The sequence below is a fragment of the Dasypus novemcinctus genome, chromosome 3 (genome assembly GCF_030445035.2).
Source record: "Dasypus novemcinctus isolate mDasNov1 chromosome 3, mDasNov1.1.hap2, whole genome shotgun sequence".
In the NCBI taxonomy this organism is placed as follows: domain Eukaryota; kingdom Metazoa; phylum Chordata; class Mammalia; order Cingulata; family Dasypodidae; genus Dasypus; species Dasypus novemcinctus.
Window position 1 is genome coordinate 173,014,385 of NC_080675.1, and position 19,705 is coordinate 173,034,089.

A 19,705-nucleotide genomic window follows, 5' to 3' on the forward strand; every position below is an offset into this window, starting at 1 on the left:
AGGAGAACATGGAGCTTCTCCGGACTCCAGGGTTCTTCTGGGTTTGTGCTCATGCAGCTTTAGAACTGCCTGGGTGGAGGCTGGGCTTCTGAGCTTTCTGGGGGAAAAATAAGACCTCTTGCTGTCCTCTTTTCAGAATTTCTTCTAATTCATGTGATATTTCTTCTTTTGTCTCCTCCCAGTATGCAAATCCTGCCTTTGAAACAACAATGGGCTATCAGTCAGGTGAATTAATAGGGAAGGAGTTAGCAGAAGTGCCTATAAATGAAAAAAAGGCTGATTTACTCGATACTATAAATTCGTACATCAGGATAGGCAAGGTAAGTAAGAGGTCAGTTCTTTTTTAACTTGCACATAACAATCAGGGAAACAGGTGCCTTAGAATTCATTGACTGTCACATGTTCCAGGTAATATCAGTTTTACTCTTACCAGAGGCCCGGAAAATGTAGGTGATATTATTCCTGTTGCCACCATTCTGCAGATGAGGAAACTGGGGCCAAGAAAGTGTATAATATACCATAAGCAGGGTAACTTTAACTGATGCCTAAAGTCATTGTTTTCATCTTTGTAGTAAGTGAATGAGTTGATCTTTCTAATAATTGACCTTTTAAGTGGTAGATCTTGGTAAATGGTTCTGGGTGAAGGATTGCAACGAGGAGCCACATTCTCAGAACTCAGCAGAGTCCAACAGTTCTCTAAACTTCATTCATTCAGCACCTTTTGAATACCTGCTGTGTACCAAGCCTTCTGTTAGATTCTGATATAGAAAGAAGAGCAAAACAGAAATTTCCTGCCTTTAGAGAGCTCATGTTCAAGTGTGGGAAACTGAGAAATAAAAGAAATCCTTAAAAAATAATGTGAGAAGTCCCATAATCATGATGTTGAAGGAGCAGGAAGAAGGAAAGTCAGACTCAGGGTGCAAGGTTATTTCTCTCTGAACACTAACCTCTGGCAGCATCTCCCTGTGGAGCAGGTTTTAAAGCATGATGAGAAGGAAGAATCAACTGCTTTCCACAATCACTCTTGTTGCTGTCTGCTGGTCTCTTTTTCACTCTGGGAAATTAGGTGGGGACTGTTAATCCAGTGATTCAAAACATCTGAAAACTCAGTGACTGCTCTCCTGCCCGCTCAGTGGCCCCAGGAGAAGTGACGCCCTCTTCCTCCTAGCATGGGCCAGTGCCTGTCCTGTAGCACAAAACGGCAGTCCACCGTTGGGGCAGGGGTGCTGTGCAAAGCTTGTATCTCCCACTTGGCTTGGCTCCTTGGAGACAAGTGGCTTGTTTCCCTTTGCTTTCCCCTTGGCTCTGAGCACAGGAGATTGCCTTGAAATAAGGGCAAGAAAGGAAAAGGCCGGCGGCAAGGAGCCAGTGATGTGCTTTCAGGATAATGGCCAAAGTGGGCACTACTCAAGTCCTGTTTTGCCTTTAACTTTTCTTTCAAGGATGATGCTTTCGTACTAAGGAGAGTGGAAGGTCCTCTGGAAAAATAACTGAAGGCCGAGATGGCTACAGGTGCCCGGATGCACTGCATGGTTAGAGGCAGTGTTTTCCTTCTGGTAGAGTAGGCCGTCCTGATAAGTGGGCGCTAGGGGAGCAGTCAATTCCAGACCACCGCAGCTTTGGTGGGAGCTTTACCCCAATCCTGGCGTTTAGATCCCTTGCCATTGGTTTTGATCGCTATGCAAGATCCAGCTGGGAATGATTCTGAGATGTCCCTCGTGTATCTTGATCTTGTCCCTGAGGACAGCGGTGGAGATGGGGAGGGGGCCATTGGGCGGATGTGTCATAGCCCCCGAGATCAGTCCAGAGCCATGTGCACAGCTGCTCTCCTCTGCTGGAGTTAGGTGGTTGGGCACCAGGTGCAAGGGGCCCGAAACTCGAACACCAGGAGGTATGTTCTCAAAAATCTATATTTACTGTGAGCAGAGAATCTGAAAGATTATCATGATATCAACTCCTATACTGCTTTATTGAAAAAAAGAACTTGGTTTTTTGTTTTGTATGTGTCAAAGTTCTTGGGGAAGGTGGTAAAGAGGCCATTTGTCCCTTGTTGGTAACCTGCTTGTTTGTTTGCAACACTGCAGCACTACAGGCCATTTAGCTGACCGTTGTCTGAGGTGAAGGCGCAGATAACCTTTTAAACTCAGTCTCTCTAGGGAGAAGGGGAGCTTGCTGAGGAGTCACCAGCCCTGTGGAACGGTGGTCAAGGCTGTGATCAGTAAAGAGAGGCCAGATGTCTGTGGGGAGGAGAATGGCAGAGTGGGGGCTTAGAAGAGGGTCAGTGGACTAGGGGTGGAGGCATTGGAGGGTCAGGCTGTAGGCGTACCAATGAGCTGGACATTCTTGGGGGCCGAGGAGAGAATCTGATGATGTGCAAGCAGAGAACATTCCAAACACCACTCTCAGAAAACTCCCTTATGCCATTGTCAATGGCTGGCTCTTCTTTTGTGTGAAATTGATACCACTAGGTATCCTGATTTTCAGCCCCTGCATTCCTGCTGCCTTGCGTCCCCATATACTCTTCCTCCTCTCCTCCCTTTCTTCCTTACTCAAGGCTGCTTTATCAGGGCTCCAAAAGTCAGTCTTCATCTTCTCAGACCTTAAGCCTCACATTGTCTATTTTTTCCTACACATTTTGATTTTTTTCCCTCAGAAATTGTCTTGTTCTTTACCTGGCATGTAATGGGTGCCAAATAAATGTTGGATACACAGATGCTGCCGCAGGGACCTTTAGCTTTCAAGACTTTCATTCTCCTTGACTCTTGGGCTTCCCCTTTCTCCCCTCACAGCCTCCCTGCTCCGACTCTTCTGTTTCCTGCCGTGCTCGCCAGGGCTCTGCCTTTATTCCCTGTGGTCCCCCGGAAAGCTCCTTAATTGTCGAGGCATCTTTCTTGCCCGCGGTAGAGGTCTCATAGCTCCCTGGCTGTAGACCCAGCCTCTTTTCCCAGGTCTGGTTCAGCATCCTGCCACCACCTGCAGATCAGCTTGTCTAACAAGAGTATTCTCTCATCTCCTGTAAACAAACAAACAAAAACAAAACCCAGGCCCTCTGCCAGTCCCTGTTGTGTCTACTCCTGGACCATCCTCGCCGTTTCCTGGGTTTCAATTCCTGGAATGGTTTTGGTTCCTCTTTGCCCTTTGGTCTCCTCCATCAGATCCGTTACTCAGCCTTGATGTCTGTTAAGCCCCTGCCTCTGAGTGTTCACTTCTTGGGCCTGACCTCATGCAGGGTCTTCTCATACCCCTGGGGTTGTTGTGGCTCCGTTCACATAGGTGTCCCTGTCCCAAGAAGCTCACCTTCCAGTCAGTCTCCTGCATGTCACTCCCTCAGAATAGAGCTCAGGTTCCGTAGCCTGGCTGCTGGTTCATCCTTCCTTTTCCATTCAGTAAACAAAAGCCCCAAGTGTTCTTTGACCGTTTACCACAGGCAAGCTCTGTGTTAGCGCTGGAGTAGGACAGCCTGATGATAGTGAGTTAATTCTTAAGGCAACAGGCACCAGGAAAGACCTAGAACCCAAAAGAGCCAGAGCAGCCCAGCGTGGTACTTAGTTTGCATGGAGTAGAAGTGGGGTGCCTGCCCTCACTCAGCAGAGGGAGGCCAGTGAGCAGCAACCTGTGCCAGAAACAGGCTGTTCACTGGGTGAATGTTTGCCATGTGCAGTACCTGACTTAATCTTCATAAGAGCATTTTTTTTGTCTTTATTTTTTTAATATTACATTTAAAAAATATGAGGTCCCCATATACCCCCCCACCCCCCTCACCCCACTCCTCCCCCCATAACAACAATCTCCTCCATCATCATGAGACATTCGTTGTACTTGGTGAATACATCTCTGAGCATCGCTGCACCTCATGGTCAATGGTCCACACCATAGCCCACACTCTCCCACAGTCCACCCAGTGGGCCATGGGAGAACATACAATGTCCAGTAACTGTCCCTGCAGCACCACCCAGGACAACTCCAAGTCCCAAAAACACCCCCACATCACAGCTCTTCCTCCCACTCCCCACCCCCAGCAGCCACCATGGCCACTTTCTCCACACCAATGCCACATTTTCTTTGATTACTAATCACAATAGTTCATGAATAGAATATCAGGAAGTCCACTCTAATCCATACTCTCTTCCTCCATCCTGTGGACCCTGGAATGGTTGTCATAATAATATTCTAAGGTCGGTACCATTACTCTTTTCAGAAACTAAAACTATTTTTATAATAAGTAAATATTTCTTTGTTTCCATTGATAATTGGAAAACTTTGAAGCAACTCTGTTATCCAAGCAGAGACATTGGCTAAAGCGCCCTGCTCCTTTCAATGGGCTCTTCTGCTTAGGGCTGAGACGGCTGGGTGTACCCTTGCCTGGGATCTGTTTGCTGCCCACCTCAATTCAGAGAGGCCTGGAGGAGAACGCCCTGAATGTATCTTTAGAAGTGCTGGCTGACTGAATTGGTCTCAGGTTTTTTGTTGTTGTTGTGTTGTTGTTTTTTAATATAACAGCTTTATTGAGATATAATTCACATACCATCAATTCACCCATTAAAAGTATACAATCCAGTGGATTTTAGGATATTCAGCAGCACCAAAATGACTTTCCCGTATTTCTCGTGATAGTAAGCTCAGCAGTCACCCCCGGCCTGGCTGCAGGAGCCCTCCAGGGCAGACGTGTGGGCGGTGCTGCGAGGACAGCCTGCTCCTTCCTGCCGAGGGAGCCGTCCTTCCTGAGTCCTGATCTGTGTCTGGCTCAGGTCGTTTTGCAGAGGTCTGTCTCTGCACCCCTCAGAACTCTGCTGAGAACATGCACCTCTGTTTGCTCTAAGCAAGCCAAGCACTGAGCTGGGCTTCTCTGGCTCTCTTTGATTTAGTCCTTTCTTGGTGCCCATTGCCTTAAGAAGCATCTCAGTAACCATCAGTAATCACCCTTTGCTCTGCCAGGTGTCTCGTCTCTTTGATCCACTTTCTCAGAGGAGTCTAAAGATGATTATCTTCCCATTGGCACCTAAACCCCAAGCCCTGGACTGAGGCAGGTGATTTGGATACAGGTTGCAGATTTCAGAACTGGCCTTGTGTGAGGGTCTGGTCAGGAGACCGCAGCTGAGCACCAAGGCTGCCATGCTGACACTTTCCAGGTTGTGACAAAACCCAGCTCTGTCCCAGGCTTCTGGCTACCACCCAGGAGTAGGGGTTCCACCTGCAGCCCTATTCTCTCATTCCCAGCTCATAGTAGTTGTGACCTGCGCATGCCTGCCGCCCCCAGCTGCAGTTCCATTCTGAGAAACTCTTCCTCAAAGAACCCCCGTATTCTTCCTGACCGAGAGAGTGATGAATGCGACTTCATCCCTGCATTTTGAGGTCACGCTCATTCTACCTCATCTCAGTCCTGTTACCTCCCTACCTGTGGTCCCCGTCCTACCTGCAGAAGGACTGAAACCCTCGCAGACCCCAGCGGTGCCTTAGGCTGCTCAGACTGAGAAACTGATAGCGGCTCACCTTGGTCGTGGTCACAGAGTGGTGTTTTCTCTGCCCTAGACCTGAAGTTCTCCCGGCTCCTAAATACCAGGATAGAAGCCAAGACCCCTCCTCCATGGGAGGAACCCGTGTAACTGCAGTACGCGAGGGAGCCCCTTGCCAGCAGGCGGCCCCTGAGAACACAGGGTCACTTAGACCGTGGTAACCTGGCTTGCTGGCACCCCAGGAGGGAGACGGACTTTGGAGGTTGAGAATGAGTCGTCATGTTACCCAAAACTGTGCTTGGGTTGGGATAATTTTTTATCCTAATTGTTTTAACATTTGGTAAATGAATCAGAACAGGAAGTGGAAATTATTCTTGGGTTTATGTTTTGAACACAAAGTATAATGATGCTTACATTCCATTTATAGGAGTGGCAAGGAATTTATTATGCCAAAAAGAAAAACGGAGATAATATACAACAAAATGTGAAGATAATACCTGTCATTGGACAGGGAGGGTAAGTGGAAAAACCAAGTACTTCAATCAACAGACTGTGTTTTGGGTTATTGCAAAATTGGTTAAGAACTGCTTGCAAGATTTTGGGGAAAAAAGCTTGTCACAAGGTCAGGGTGTCGTTACAGAATGGCCTTCCAGGGTGGCATCCCCAGGGCCACAGCCTGCCCCTGCCCCTGGAGGCTGAGAGCCAGAGACTGACGTCAGTGTCACTCAAGCTGCAAGAGACTAACGTATTTAAAGCAGAATGTCAGCTTCTTAAGTTTTGCGGTGAGAACTCTGACTACTGGACTCCCTTTAAAGAGTTTTATTTAATTTGATAAGCTCTGTTATTTCTGCATAAGCCTATCAAATTAGATTTTTAAAAATCTTTAAAACACTAATGTTTATGGAAATATTCATATAAAAGAGATGTAACTATAAATTAGAAAATGATATCTATCAGAAGCCTAAAACTTTCATATGCTTTGTCTCAGAATCTGTCTTAAAGAAATATGAAAAGAGAAAATTGTGACTATAAATTGTAGAACACCCAACAATAAAATATATAATCATTAGAAATGATGACCACAAGAAATTAAATTACAAGAGGAAATACTTATGACATTAAATGGAAAAAGCAAGATGTAAAATCCTATCTCATGTATGGCCTCAGTCATGCAGATGAAAGAAGGAAAAAGCATGGGAGGAAGTATGCAGTGGCAGTTACAAAAACTGCTCTCAGTGCCGCGTAGATATCACTGGACCTCACTCTGACCGCAGCCCTGCAAGGGCGCACTGCGATCATGTCCATTTTACAGCGGAGGGGCCGAGGCTTGGGGAGGTGAGGCAGCTGGCCCAGCCACAGACCGCTGTGCTGGCCATGCCCCACGGGCCCCCATCGCCGGCTCTTCTGCCAGCCAGTGTTTGCCTCAGGGAGCAGGTCTTTGTGGGAGCTCTGCTCTGATTCTTTGCCTGTTCTGTGCTTTCCAAATTTTTGTGTGTGATAAATATATAGGGATTTGACTTTCAGGAGGGAAAAATGAAAAAAAAACAAAGGAACAATAAAGAAATGAGAAGAGTCAGCAGCTTTGGAAATAAGCCCCTCATTGCTTTTTCTAGACTCAGCTCAGTTCAGTGGGAAAATTGGCCCTTGATGTGGCCCCCGGCTGTTTCCGGGAATGACTGTGAACAGACGGTTGAAACTGGAAGAGAGCATCAGTGTCAAGGGCTGTGAAAATAAGAACATGATAGGGAACTAAAAGCTCTTGGTTGGCTAGCATGCAGTACATTTTTTTTTAAATATAGGAAGTTTTTAATGTTTGGGAAGAATTTTATTGTATTTTTCTGAAGAAATCACTTGTTTTCTACACAGGCACCAGAGGCTCCTGATCCTTTATTGCTGGCCTTGGCCATAAACCACAGTAATGCTCTTCCCAGACCTCTTTGTGTATTATGAAAGGGAGGTGCTGTTTTCATAAGAAAAATTAGCTACATATTCATCAGATTAGAGAGTCCGGAAAGAAATAATGCATTGTTTTCTACTTGCAGAAAAATTAGACACTATGTGTCCATTATCAGAGTGTGCAATGGCAACAATAAGGTACGTAAGGAGAGCGCCCGTGTGCCCCGGCAAAATTCCCTTGATTGGATAACTAGACAATCAGAACTAATGGCTTGTACAATTCATTTTCAGGCTGAGAAAAAAACTGAATGTGTTCAGTCTGACTCTTATTCAGGTATGGTGCCCTGTATTCATTCTTAGGGTTCATTAAGCTCCTGGAGAAAAACGAAAACAGATGCTTCTTCTGCTTAGCTTGCCCGACGCAGAGGTGGGACTGTATTTTCCTAGCACCGTGGCAGTGTCTCGCTCCTTGGTTCCCCTGGTTTGTGAGTTGAAGGACCTCAGCCCTGCGGGCATTCTGGCAGGTACCTGCCTTTGCCAGGTCCCTAGCTGGGTTCCCCCTCCCCTGGGGTGGGTCTCAGCCTGTGGGGAGAGAACTGGCCACCTCACACGCACGAGTTTGTACGAAGAGGGGTTGAGTAAAGTGAGCCTTGGTGGCCTGATCTATGCTTTACAAGACAGGCAGGGTTGAGGAGGAGATACAGTACTTCAGCAGCGACATCTTCATTTCCCCTGATAGTCGTCTCCTCCAGCCTTCAAGAGTAGCTGGACCCGATCAGGTTTGCCTGACCTCATAGTATCTCCTTACCATCTGCTCATCCCTACCTCTGAGTTACTGCAAACGCTCTTTCCTGGCCTGGAATGACCAGTTTCCTTCACACATATGCCACGGCTTCAGCAGGACACCGTCCTGTGCTGGCCCGCAAGGAAGGGGTTGGGCTCCGAGGGCGGCGTTGCCTGTCCAGACACGTGCCTGGGCGTTGTGTTCTGGCTAGACCGCAAGAGACTCCAGGGAGAAGCCCGTCTTCCGCCCCTTCACGCTTTCTCCAGTACTGGACAGTTCATTCATTCATTCAAAGAAGTCCTACTATGTGCTTTTCTGGGCACTTACTGTGTACCCAGTACAGTTCTGTGTGCTTTATATATTTATGGTTTAATTGGAGCTGAAGCCTTGTAACCTAAGGAGGCTGGCATTCTATAGATGAGGTTCCCTTTTTACAGATAAAGGAAACTGAAAGGCTAAATAACTTACCCAAAAACTCCACCTAGAAAGGGGCTGAGCTGGTCCTTGGATCTCGAATGGCTGACTCCAAATCTCTGAAGTACATCCTGGGATGGTTCCTGTGGGTGCCCCAAAAGCAGTCAGGGCTTTAGTGTTCAAAGAAGAGAGACATTTAAACAAAGGAACAGATAGCAAGTGATAAGAAAAAGTGATTGGCGGTGGGTGAGAAAGGGCTAGTGGCACTGTGGCAGCTTAGAGGAAGCTCTAGATGAGGATAGAGGGCTTTGAGCAAGAGGGGGGGTGTGGAAGGAAAAGAATTGCAGAAAAGAAGACAGGCACAGGAGAGAGGAAGTATGAGGTATGTTCTAGGAAGAGCAGGTATTAATTTTTGACTCATAAAGGATCAGTGCAGAGAGGAGTTTGGTGGTGAAGGATCCGTTAGACTAGGAATTTGGGGTTTGCACCTGTAGGCTGTGCAGAGCCCCTGAACAGAGAGAAGCATGGTGGTGTCTGAGCTCTAAGAAGCTCTTAGAGCATATCACATAGATTCCAAGGAAGCAGGACCAGAGAGAAGAATGGCCGGAAGGAGAGAAAACAATGGCCAAGACATAATAAAGGGGTGGCAGTAGGAAAGACAGAGGAGAGGCCAGATGTGATGGTGTGGGATCAGAGAGACGAGAGGGAGCAGAGTAGTAGAAAAGGTCACCCTGAGCTTGGACACCTAGTGTCTGGTGATGTGGAGAGGGAGGAGGGCTCTGGTTGAAGAAGGAACATGATGAGCGGGGAAGATCACCTGCGAGGGTCTAGTGGGCAGTTAGAGCAGCTTGTATATTCCATGAACACCTATTCCCTACCTAATGTTCACTGGAACCTAGAAATGCAAATTTTGCTGTTCAGCAGAAGCATTAACAAGTAACACAGATGTAAAACTGGTGAGATTGAGCCCAGGTTAGAAGAGCATGGAAACCTTAAGGTTACCAAAGGAGAGAAGGAGAATGAAAAGAAGAGGGAGGAAGGCAGGTTCTGGAGACCACCATTTTAAAAAGAAGGAAGAGGCAAAAGCCAAGAAGAAGGGGTCAGAGCGGGAGGGGAAACTGGGTGAGTGTCACTGTGGCCAAGGGACGGGAGAATGCGGAAGCATCAATCGTGGGCAGGAATGAATCACACACAGAAAAGAGGGAAGTGAGGGCAGAGCCAGTGGTAGGAAGACACTGGATTTTGCACCCAAAGAGCTTGTTTGAGGCCTGTCGAAGAGGAGTTTCAGGAGGGTGGTGAGAGCAGAAGCCCAACTGCAGGGGATGGAGGAGTCAGAAGTAGAAGCAGCAAGTGTAGACCTACTATAATAATAATCCTCACACTGCAAGGTCATGGAGAACCCTTCCTTGGTTTTTTTTTAATCCTCCCTCCATTGTCTGCTCTTGTGTCTATTTGCTGTGTGTTCTCCTCTGTCTGCTTGTATTCTCATTAGGCGGCTCTAGGAACTGATCCTGGGACCTTCTGGGGTGGGAGAGAGGCGATCATTCTCTTGTGCCATCTCACCTCCCTGATCTGTTGCATCTCCTACTATCTCTCCTCTGTGTCTCTTTTTGTTGCATCATCTTGCTGCGCCAGCTCTCCGCATGGGCCAGCACTCCTGCACGGGGCAGCAGCACTCCTGTGCAGGGCAGTCCTCTGTGCAGGCCAGCACTCCACGCAGGCCAGCTCACCACGTGGGCCAGCTTGCCCTCAACAGGAGGCCCTGGGCATCGAACCCTGGACCTCCTACAACCCTGGACCTCCTATATGGGAGACAGGAGCCCAACTGCTTGAGCCATACCTGCTTCTCATCTGTTCACTTTTATAAAGGGTATTTATCTGGGGTAGAGGCTCACAGTCACCAGGCCCTAAAGAGTCCAACTCAAGGTGCCGTAAGAGGTGCTTCCTCACTAAATGTCCTTTTCCACGAGTTGAAGCAAGATGGCGGGTGAATTCTGAGGGGTTCAGCCCTCCCGCCCTCTCTTAAGACTCAGTGGGCCCAGCTTCTTCTGACCTCAGTTGTAGGGTGAAGGGCTCATTTTTTTCTGGGACTGCTCAGCTTCTCAAGGCTCTGGTCTCTTCAGTTGCAAACTATCAGGCGAATGGCTCAACTCTCTTCCTCGGGCTTCTCTGTGCCTGTGGGGCTGTCTCTCTTCCTCTGTGTTCTCCTGTGTGTCTCTCTGCTTCTGTTTGAGTGTCCGTTTATATCGCCCACCAAGGGGGTGGGGACCCTACCCTGCACTCCTTAATGACATGGGTGAATCAAAGCCCTAACCTTGACCTAACCAAGTAAGTGTAAGTCTTTGAATTTAAATCAATCAAAGGGTGTCATGCCCAGAGGAACAGTCCTCAGTTTACAAACATAATCTATAACTCTTAGGAATTCACAAATAATATGAAACTGCCACAACCGTCATTCACATTCCTTTGTTACAGACGACAAAACGGAGGCTCAGCAAGGTTAAAGAACAGTCTAGAGCTGGACTGGAAGGCAGCATCAGTGATAGTCGTAGAAGGTGTTAGGCAAGGGAAGGATCTCGTGAACTGCATTTGTGCCGGGCTGTTTTGTCATTTTCCCTGATCTGTGCTCACTTACCCAGATGAGCCGGCTGGCTGTCCACTCTCCTCCCCCTTCGCAGTGTGGCCACCTGTGTGTCCAAAGGACTCAGCTGGCTGTCTCGCCTTTGGTGGCTATGTGGAGCCCTAAGGGCCATGGACCAGTCAAGGTCCTATGTTGTAAACAACAGGAATCAGTTCTTAAACAGAAAACAAGTTTATTGAACAGATAGTCACAGCTTGACAGGAAGGCCAAAGAACTGGTTTTGGAAGAGGGCTCAGGAAGCAAGTCATGCTGGGCCCCTGGGCCCTCTGCCCTGGGAGTGGCGAAGGAGCAGCATGGTTAGGGGTCCCCTGCTGTCACCCCTGGGCTTTGGGCACCGTGGGGAGAGTGGGTGCTTTATGCCCTTGCTTCCTGGCCTCACTCACTCCACATCAGACTTGTAGGCAGAAGTGCTCATCTGGCAGGCCCTTGGCAGCCTGTACTTCACGCTGACAGGGAATGGGCAAGGGGAGTCTCTGGCCTCCCAGAAAGAGCGGCCAGTTGCATGCAGGTAGTAGCTGTTTTTGAATACCAGGGAATTAACTTTTTTTTTTAATACACTTTTTAATTTTTTAAAAAAGGTACTTAGACTGCATAAATGTTACATAAAAAATATGGGGGATTCCCATATACCCCACTCAATACCCTTCCCACGTTTTCTCACATTAACAACATCCTTAATTAGTGTGGTACATCTGTTACAGTTGATTAACACATTTAGGAGCATTGCAACTAAGCCCAGATTATAGTTTACATTGTAGTTTACACTGTCTCCTTCACAATTTTGTAAGTTACAGCAAGAAATATAATGGCGAGTATCTGTCATTGCAGAGTCATTGAGGGCAATTACCAAGTCCAGAAAATGCCCCCATATTATACCTGTTTTTCCCTCTCCCTTCCCTCAGAACCTCCAGTAGCCACTGCCTCCGCATCAATAATATCAGTTCTTCCATTGCTAGAATCGCAATAAGTCTATAGTAGAATACTAGTAAGTCCACGCTAGTCTTCATGCATTCCCCAATCCTGAGGATTCTGGGATGGTGATGCCCACTCCACCTCTAATTGAGAGGGGGCTTAGATCCCATGGGGCAGATGGATGGTCTGTTTTGCTTGCAGTTATAGCCTCTTCCTTGGGATGATCATAGTCTGTCATCTCCTTGTTAGTTGTCCTTGGTGAGTCCAATGAATATAACTAGAGAATACGTGTTGCAACTCTGTTGAGATTCGGGGCCCAGCTGGCACATGGACAGCCCAAAGATTTAAGTCTCTTGGACATGCACCTACCAACTCTAGCACTTACTATAGGTTTAGATAGAAGGGGCAAAAGAGCCTTGTGTAGGGAAACCATAACTGAATCCAACTCTCACACTGGGGAGCATAAATTCCAAAGGAAGGCCCAATGGCAGGCACCAAACTCCGGAGCTGTCTGCCGTGCCTATTGTGTCTAGATGTCTCCAGAGCCCTCAGGAGCCCTGCTAATTGAGGCAATATTTACTTTGGCAGTGAACAAGATCCTGCTGAGACGGGCATAAGCGTAAGCTCTGGATTGACCTCCCGACTCACTTTGAAGTCTCTTAGCCGTATAAACTATGTTGTCTATACTTTTTTCCTCTTTTGGTCAAGTTCTTCTTCTAGTCCAGGGAGTTTTCTCTATCTCTGAGACACTGGAGGTTTTTGAGTAAGGGAGCCACAGAATCAGAGTGGCTTTGTATGTTTCCTTAATTTTTGTACAGTAATACACAAGTGTTTGGAGAAGCAGGCATGTATTTATTGAGCATCTGTTACATGCCAGACACAGTGCTAGTCACCTAGGAAAGAGAAATGAAAGATTATCCCTGCCCTCAAGTTGTTGACAGTTGCTGAGGAAGACAGATGGGAAAGCAGGCAGGTACTGGGCAGTTGGGGTGGCACAGGGAGACATAAAGAGGAAGTGTCCCAAAGGTCATGATACTTGGACTGCAGCTTCAAAGAGCATCAAGAGTTAACCCGGGGAAGGTGGCATCATGGGAGAGCTACATTCCTGAGTGGTGGAGGTGAGCAGTTTGTACCTAGGCACTGTGGTTTGGAAACTGAACTAGCACATTGTCAGTAATTCGTGATGACTGGAGAGAGGGGGTCCATATATGTGTAGGACTTTGGATGCCACAGTGAGGAGTTTGAATTTTATTCTAAACACAGTGATGAGCCATTGAAGTGTTTTATCAGGAGAGCGGTCTGGTCAGATTTTATTTTAGAAGGATCACTTGGCTGCCTGTAGAGATGGGGTTGAAGGGAACTAGGTTAGGGGCTGCGGGGCCAATTGTTCTAATCCAGGGGAGGAGGAGGCGGGACTGAGATAGGGCAGGGCTAGAGCAGGGGGCAGACTGCAGAGGCGCTTAGGAGGTCGAATGCAGGGATGTAGACACGCGTCAGTTGAAGGTGGGAGGGGTCAGGGATGACTTGTGTTTTAACTTTTGCAAAGGCAGTAAGATAAGGAGTAGATTTGAGGGGAGCAGATGTCATGTGATTGAGCACCTGCTTTCCATGTATGCAGTTCTATCCCCGGTACCTTCTAAAAACAAAAACCAAAAAACCAGCTCTCACAGGGGAGCGGATGTGGCTCCATGGTTGAGCACCTGCTTAGCATGTATGAAGTCCTGGGTTCAGTCCCTGGTACCTCCTAAAAAAAAATGGCAGATTTAGAATAAGACAATGAGTTCATCTGACGTGCCTGAGGGGTGTCCCTATGGAGGTGGGGAGTGCTTAGTTGAGGTGCAAGCCTGGAGCTCAGGAGAGAAGCCTGGGACAAGGCAGCACCCTAGAAAGTCATTAACTCTGTAGGAGGGCATGAGAGCTCCCCGGGAGATTGCACTGACTGAGAAGAGAAGGGCAGAGAAGGAGCCTTCCCAGTGCAACTCAGGGAGAAGCAGCCAGAAAGGAAAACAGAAAGGAAGAGTAAGGGGAGAGTGGGCTCATAGAAATCTAGAGTTTCTGAAAAGTACTTGATGGTGTCTAGTCCCACAGTCCAGCCAAGTCAAAGAAGAATTTGGATTTAGCAACAAGGAGGTTTTCAGTGACCTTGACATGCTCACCATCAGTGCCCTGTAAAAGAACTTTGTTTACAGTGGGTTAAGAAGCAAGTAGCAAATAAGTGAAAACAGCAAGTGCAGAAGTTTCTCTGTGGTAAGGCGGGAAGAACTAAAGGCCTGAAATTGGATCCTGTAAGCAGGGAAAGAAGGGGTTGCAGGAGAGGGAGCCAAGATGAGGAAGAGAACACACTACATGTGGATGGGGAGATCCGAGCTGGAACTTGAGCTCTGCCATTTACTCACCTGCAAATTCCTTCCCAGTTTCCTGATCTGTAAAATGGGGGCAGGGGTACACATCTCACAGGTCGGAGAGGCTCCTGCGAGGGAAGGCCCATGAGAGCACCCAGTATCCTACTTGGCAGGTGTACAGCAGAAAGGTCAGGAGGGAAGGTCAAGCTTACCTCTTAACTGATTAGAGAGAGAGGTCAAGGCTACAAAGGTGTTGAAAACAACTCTCTGTTTGGAGCCTAGAAAAGCAATGGTGCATATACAGGGAAGGGGAAGTCAGAAGGGGGAGCAGGTTTGGGACGAAAAAAAAGCATCACTTGAAAGAAACCCTAAATCAGGTTCTCTGTGCATCCTTAGAAAGGAGAAGTAATGGGGCAGTGGACTTGGCCCAGTGGTTACGGCGTCCGTCTACCACATGGGAGGTCCGCAGTTCAAAGCCCGGGCCTCCTTGACCCGTGTGGAGCTGGCCCATAAGCAGTGCTGATGCGCGCAAGGAGTGCCCTGCCACTCAGGGGTGTCCCTGCATAGGGGAGCCCCATGCGCAAGGAGTGCACCCCATAAGGAGAGCCGCCCAGCGCAAAAGAAAGCACAGCCTGCCAGGAATGGCACTGCACACACACAGAGATGACGTAACAAAAAGAAACACAGATTCCCTGCTGACAATAACTGAAGCGAACAAAAGAAGACACAGCAAACAGACACACAGAACAGACAACCACGGCGGAGAAATAAATAAATCCTAAAAAAAAAAAAAAGAATTGTTCTTTGCTGGGATATTTTAAAGCTTATATTATAGATAAATAAAAGTTCCCCCCACCTTGGGGCAAGGGTAAGTGGATGTAAAAAATTTCCCACCATTTTACTCACTTATTTAGCAATGAAATAGATATTCTCCTGAATTCAATGCTGCATGTTTTAACTTTATGTTTTAGAACTCTCACAGTGTAATCTGGAAACTAAACACTTGTCTGTGGTTGTACCATGTGGGGCACTGGGAACCAGCCAACTGCTTAAAAACCCAGTTTTTCATATTTTTCTCTGTGCACTATGTTGATTTCTGGCATCTTAAATGGTAGAATGTTCTAAAATTTTGTTTCATTTTTAGATTGGTAACCTTTGATACTACATTATTAAAATCCCTGTGCAGAAGTGATTTATCTTAATTGTTTCCACAGATACTCAGGCAGGCAAACATAAAGACAGGAGGAAAGGCTCCCTAGATGTCAGATCCCTTACCTCCCGGACCAGTGACGGTAGGTGCCAAAGACGAGAGAAGAAAATACTGCTGTCAGTGTGGCAACCTGTGGAGCCTGTCTCCTGGGCTTAGGACTGTGAGAGATTCACCATGCAAATAGCATTTACGTTTTAATTGGATTATAATTCTTTACAATTCTTTACAAGGTCATATAGACCTTGGCCCAAATGACCTAGTAGTTTTTGTTCTGGGAATGTCGTCAGAATTGTTTGTAGGTGGCGTGGAGATAAATATTACTGCTAGCTGTGTACTGTCTTTGCTCTGAAATGAATTAGTGAAGCATGTGGAGTTTGTTGTTACTGGGTTAAAAAGTCAAACTTTTCCAAAGCAGTGGCAGCTAAGATTATCCAGTGGGGCTTCAGCACCCGCCCTCACGTCCCTGGCAGGTATGTTGTAAGGATCTGATGCAATACCTTGTGTCGCCTGCCCAGGAAATGCTCGGAGGGCAGGGGTGGGCCGGTGCTGTTGGTGGCGATGTGACAGGCAGAGTATGGGCTTCGGCATCAGCATGACCTTGGTTCAAGTCCCAGCTTCAGCTACTCTCTCTGCAGTCTTGGGGTTGGATTTCTGTGCTTCTGTGTCCTTGCCTGTAAAATGGAGATACTAATGCCACATGGATTCTCTGAGGATTCCGTGAGGGTTCGATGAGGGGATGGTGCCCTGTCCTCAGTGGTCTCATGGGCCTCTGCGGTCCTTGGGCAGTGTGGGGCAGAGGGCAGGGCACTTGTGCCTAGAACACTCTGCTCCTCTCACCACCCTGTGCCTTCTGTCCATCCTTTGGATTACTTCATACATTTCTATGATTTTAATAGTTTAACATTTTTCTTGAACTTTTTTGGTTTTCTTAAATCATTTGAGTTTTAATTTACATACAGTAACACTCATAGATACTAAGTGTTCAGTACCATGAGCTGTGACCATCAGATACATCCCATTAACCACCACCCAAAATAAATCCTGAAAATCTATACACCCAAAGGTAACCACTGATTTCTGTCGCCATCAGCTGGTTTTGCCTGTTCTTGTGCTACCTGTAAATGGCATGGACAGTGTGCACTCTTGTGTCTGGCTCCTTTTACTCATCTTAATGTTTTGAAATTCATCCATGCAGTTATGCATATCAGTACTTCATTCTTTTTATTGCTGTAGTTTCTCATTCATGTAGTTTCTACTTGGGGACTGTTAAGAGTAAAGCTGGGGAAGCGGCTGTGGCTCAAGCAGTTGAGTTCCCATTTACCATATGGAGGACCTGGGTTTGATCTCCGGGATGTCCTGGTAAAAAAAGAAAAAAGGCGCCCCAGACCTGCTTAAGAACCCAGTGGTGAGGTGCAGGCTCCCTCACAGTGCACCAAAAAAATGATGATGCGACCAGATAGGGAAAAAAAAAAAGAGTAAGGCTATAATGAGGTTTTATGCAACTCGTTTTCGTGGACAATGTGCTCATCTCGCCTAGGAGGAGAACTGCTGGGCCTCGATCAGTAGTTCTGGGAGCTCCAGTTGCTCTACATCCTCCTACAATTGGTAATACCAGTGCTTTTAATTTTAGCCATTCTCGTGGGTGTGGCTTTAATTTTAATGTTCCTGATAACTAATAGAGGTTCATATGTTTATCAGCCTCTTTTGTGAAATGCTATTCAAGTCTTTTCCAATTTTTATAATTGGATTATTTATCTTTTCCTTATTGGTTTGTGGAAATACTTTATATATTGTAGATATGTCATCTATTGGATATATGTATCACAATTTATGTTTTCTCAGACCGTGGTTTGCTTTTTTTGCTCCCTTAATGGTGTCTTTTGATGTATAGGAGTTCTTAATTTAACTGAAGTCCAGTTCATCAGTGTTCTCTGTTATGGTTAGTTATTTTTCTGTGTTATTTAAGAACCCAAGGTTATGAAGGTATTCTCCATTGTTCTCTTCTAGAAGCTTTTTATTGTTTTCTCTTTCGCTTTAGATCTGTTATCAATTTCAAATTAATTTTTATATATGGTATTGAAGGTAGGGGTCAAGGATGAATTTTCCCCCCACATAGAAATCTAGTTGATCCATCACCATTTTGGGGAAAAGGAAAAAAAAAATTTTTTTAACATCTTTTGCAGTTACACTGTTACTGTAAATCAGATGACTTTAACTATATAGATTTAGATATTTCTCAGTTCTTTTTCATTCCATTCATCTTTTTGTCTATGCTTATACCAATACTACACTGTTAATTACTATAACCTTAAAGTAAGTCTTGATATCTGGTAGTATAAAGATTACCCTGGCTATCCTAGATCCTTCGCATTTCTATATAACTTTTCAAATCAGCTTGTTTCGTTTACATACACACATGCAAACATTTATATAACCTTGGATTTTGTCTTGTACTATATTGAATCTATAGATCAATTTGAAGAAAATTGAAATCTCAATTTTAATTCCCTTAAACTATGAACATGCTGTATGTCTCCATTTATTTAGGTCTTTATTTTCTTTCTACAGTGTCTCACATTTTCATTATAGGACCTCGCATGTCTCTCGTTAGATATTTTGATGCTGTTGTATTTTTTGTTTCCAGTTGTTTGTTGCTAATATTCAGAAATGCAGCTGATTTTTGTATATTAACCTTTAACACAGTTACATTGGTTGTGAGAATAGTATGTTTGTAGGTTCTTTTGGACTTTCTGCATAGACACGATAATCTTTATAACTTTTACTTCTTACCTTACTGCATTTACACTATTATTTGATTTTTATAAGCACATGTCACTTTCATAATATTATTAAATGAAAACAAATCCTTTTATGAGATGGTCGTAGCTAGTAGTTTTATGTTTAATGACCTTGTTGAATAAAATGAAAAGTTGGCAACCCTAAGCTGGCCACCAAAACTAGATTTAAGGAATTTTCTTGGTCTCAAAATTTAAGGTACTTGAGAGCACTCCTGAGTTGGTAACCTTGGACTGTGTCTCTCCTTGAGCCTCAGTTTCCTCCTTTGTAAAATGAGATCAGTGCATCTATGGTCCTTTAGGTCTTTGGTAAATAGCATTGGGCCTGATGGGGCTTTCATGGAGAGACACAGAAACTCCATGATTTTTTTTTCCTGCCTATTCACTGCCCAGGCTCCCCTCACCCCAAAGGATCCACGTGTTGACAGGTGCAACAAAAAAAATTAACAAACTTTAAGATTCTGAGAGTTGCTGCTTGCCTCACGTAAGGTATTTACCTGCTTGGTCTAGATCAGGGGTTCTTAACTGTTTTTGTTCCACGAAGCCCTTACTAAGTCCACACTACCCTATGCATTATTTAATAAATATATCATACCCAACCAACACATCACCACAAGAATAACGTTTTTTTGAATTTCAATTCAAGCTAATGGACCCCTTGTTAAGAACCCCTGGTCTAGATTAAGCATTACGATGCAAAGCACCAAAGGATGTCTTGAAGAATTTAATCTGAGATTTCACATTTCAGTTTATGGTGAGTTGTATGTATTGCTCCTGCCATCTGTGAAACAAAGAGGCTATGTAGCATTGTCTTCCAGAACATTTTTGTTTTCTGGATAGCAGCTAGCTGAAGAATTATAAAGCCTTATTGTTACCAAAGCAAAAAAATAGGCCGTTTGGCCTTGGCTCACTAGATTGTTTCCCCCATTTTCTCTCTGGCTATGGGAGCACGTGCATCCTAGTGCCTAGAACTGAAGGAAGCAGCATTGGTTAGGCTTAACAACAGGAAGCAAGCTCAGCAACCAGGTAATCCGGCTCTACCCCCTCATGGTGCAGCTGAGCACAGTAAGGCCGGGGTGGGAAGGCCGCTCCCCAGGCCTTGGCTGTGCACACCCCAACGTCCGCATCCCTTTCTCCACAGTTTTCAACCAAAGACGACACTCCTCCATGGCCCGGATACATTCCATGACGATTGAGGCACCCATCACCAAGGTGAAGCAGTTTGTGGTCGGTCTCCACTGAGCACAGAAGTCCGTTG

At 46.0% G+C, this 19,705-nt stretch overlaps 1 protein-coding gene across 2 annotated transcripts in view; it reads left to right on the plus strand.

The window, feature by feature from the left end:
• Positions 1-19,705, plus strand: part of PDE8A (phosphodiesterase 8A) — a 171,513-nt gene that overhangs the window by 123,398 nt on the left and 28,410 nt on the right. For both annotated transcript variants that reach the window (XM_058294733.2, XM_058294732.2), the window contains exons 8-13: positions 183-320; positions 5,881-5,969; positions 7,496-7,547; positions 7,641-7,683; positions 15,657-15,734; positions 19,589-19,659. In XM_058294733.2, coding sequence (XP_058150716.1) covers positions 183-320; positions 5,881-5,969; positions 7,496-7,547; positions 7,641-7,683; positions 15,657-15,734; positions 19,589-19,659 — 471 coding nt within the window. The remainder of the gene's footprint in view (positions 1-182; positions 321-5,880; positions 5,970-7,495; positions 7,548-7,640; positions 7,684-15,656; positions 15,735-19,588; positions 19,660-19,705) is intronic.